General features: G+C 41.4%; 1 protein-coding gene across 1 annotated transcript in view; it reads right to left on the bottom strand.

The window, feature by feature from the left end:
- Positions 1-1,732, bottom strand: part of AGXT2 (alanine--glyoxylate aminotransferase 2) — a 33,968-nt gene extending 32,236 nt beyond the window's left edge. The window contains exon 1 of the mRNA XM_008592865.1: positions 1,618-1,732. Coding sequence (XP_008591087.1) covers positions 1,618-1,653 — 36 coding nt within the window. The 5' untranslated portion in view covers positions 1,654-1,732. The remainder of the gene's footprint in view (positions 1-1,617) is intronic.
- Between the last annotated feature and the right edge of the window lie 227 nt (positions 1,733-1,959).

Here is a 1,959-nt window from a genome sequence, read left to right as displayed (position 1 = left end):
AGTGGCGCACTGTAGCAGTGCGCCACCGGGCCGGCCCCCTAAAAATCATTTTAGTGAGCCTTTAGTTTGGATTTAAAGACTATCAAATAACAAATTTTCTGAAGAAAAAAAGATAGTTTCTGTCAAATCTGGACTGAAAAGGCATCTACCGGACTTTCTCACAAGCGTGGGAAGCTCAGTTCACGCAGAGTCCCCATGTCGGTCCCTGCCCGTGTTGATTCTCTCGACAAAACTTCTGCTACTGCAGCGTGGCATTGGAGTCCATCCTCTCTGTTAATAGAAATGCCTTCTAGGCTCTGAGCAGCCTAGTGCCTAAATCCCAGTGTGTAGCCCAACGCCTGGTATCTGGTTGGCTCTCAATACACATGGAATTAATGGCTGCTGACAATATTTGTAGGGAATGAGGAGAGAGAGATCTGAAGACAAAACCTCCTCCCAAAACAAAGGCTGCCAACACAAGACCATGAGAGAGAAAAGATAAGCTGAAAAACAAGAATCGTGAAATATTTGGAGTAGATGGAACCTTAGATTCTTTTTTTTCAAAATGCTCTTTTTATAGATGAGAAAGCAGCCTAAAGTGGTAAATAATTTGTTACCATGATAGTTACCTGAAGGACAAGAGCCAAACTGCAAGTTTCTGACCCCAGCCTCGTGCTCTTTCTTGCTCATTCATTGCCACTTTCACCTGGCACAGACCTTGACCTCTACGGCAGCGGGATGGAATAATGGAATTAGAATATCAGAGCTGGAAGAGGTGTCTAGAGACCTTATAAGTACTCTTGGGAAAGAAGGCTTCTATGTTTGAAGACTCAAGTTCAATATCGAGGTAATTTTGCAGGTGGAGAGAGCTAAGGAAATGAGGTCTCCTATTCAGCAAGAAGGATTGAATGCATGAATGAAACGTTGGTGTTTTGTGTGGCTATGAAGACACAGTCCTGAGGACCACAATGAACAATCGTGCTTTTTACTAAAGCTGGAAAGTAACAGTTCTGGATACATCTTCTTTCAAAGAGATCTTATTCACTTTTCTGCTCTAAATAATCACTAATGTCATTAATTTGCTCTTACTTTAAAAGCAAGTGGTTTTTGGCTACCCATGGATAGANCTGTGAATGTTATGTAGAATAAAGGAGTTGCTGTGAAAGAGACAGCGAGAGAGAGAGAGAGCAAGCCAGCCCGATCTTTATTAGCCTGAGAACGAAAAGATAACTTTATAATTTTTGGTGGAGGACTCAGGAAGATCAGATTATGCATTGCCATATGAGTCATTCAAAATGGCAACAACATTTTTTTTAAAGCAAATGTGCGCCGTCACACACATTTGCTGTGAGGTGTGTGTGTGTGTAAACATCGCCCTGTGATACATACATTGTCATGTATAGTCTTTTGTACTTTTCATCTCTCTGTCTCTCACACACATGCATACCAGTTCATACTCTAGTATAAATGGAATAGGAGGGTTTCAGATGTTCCCAATGACTTAAAGAATAGAATATCTGGGATGGGATAACTTAGTGACAAGCAGAGCCATTTATAGGTAATTCTTAAGGAAACAATTAATTGCGATGTCCCAAGAGAAACTCCCTCTTTGGATTTTCCTAAACCCTTGCATCTTACCTGGTATCTTTCGGGGGTGAAGTCACATGGAGGCATTGTGGGTTTTGTATGAAGACTGAGTCTGGTTACGGATGTCCAGGGAGCATCTGCTGAAAGTGAAGTGAGTTAGGATCCTCAACTAAGTATGACACAGGTCTCTGTGAAAACCACCTATAGTTACCTGAATCAAGGTCCTCAGGCAATTTCGTTTATTTCTCAGTTTTCTAAAAATCATTTTTTTTTCCTTTTTGTCTTTTTTTTTTTCGTGACCGGCAACGGATCGTAACCCTCAGTGTCACGCCCGTACCGGACCGGGACCNAAAAAAAAAAAGAACTTTGGAATTAAGTGTCTGAACTAGTAAG

Source organism: Galeopterus variegatus, unplaced genomic scaffold, assembly GCF_000696425.1.
Source record: "Galeopterus variegatus unplaced genomic scaffold, G_variegatus-3.0.2 Scaffold8416, whole genome shotgun sequence".
Taxonomy (NCBI): domain Eukaryota; kingdom Metazoa; phylum Chordata; class Mammalia; order Dermoptera; family Cynocephalidae; genus Galeopterus; species Galeopterus variegatus.
The sequence above is the reverse complement of the archived record's forward strand: the minus strand, read 5'-3'. Positions and strand labels throughout refer to the sequence as shown.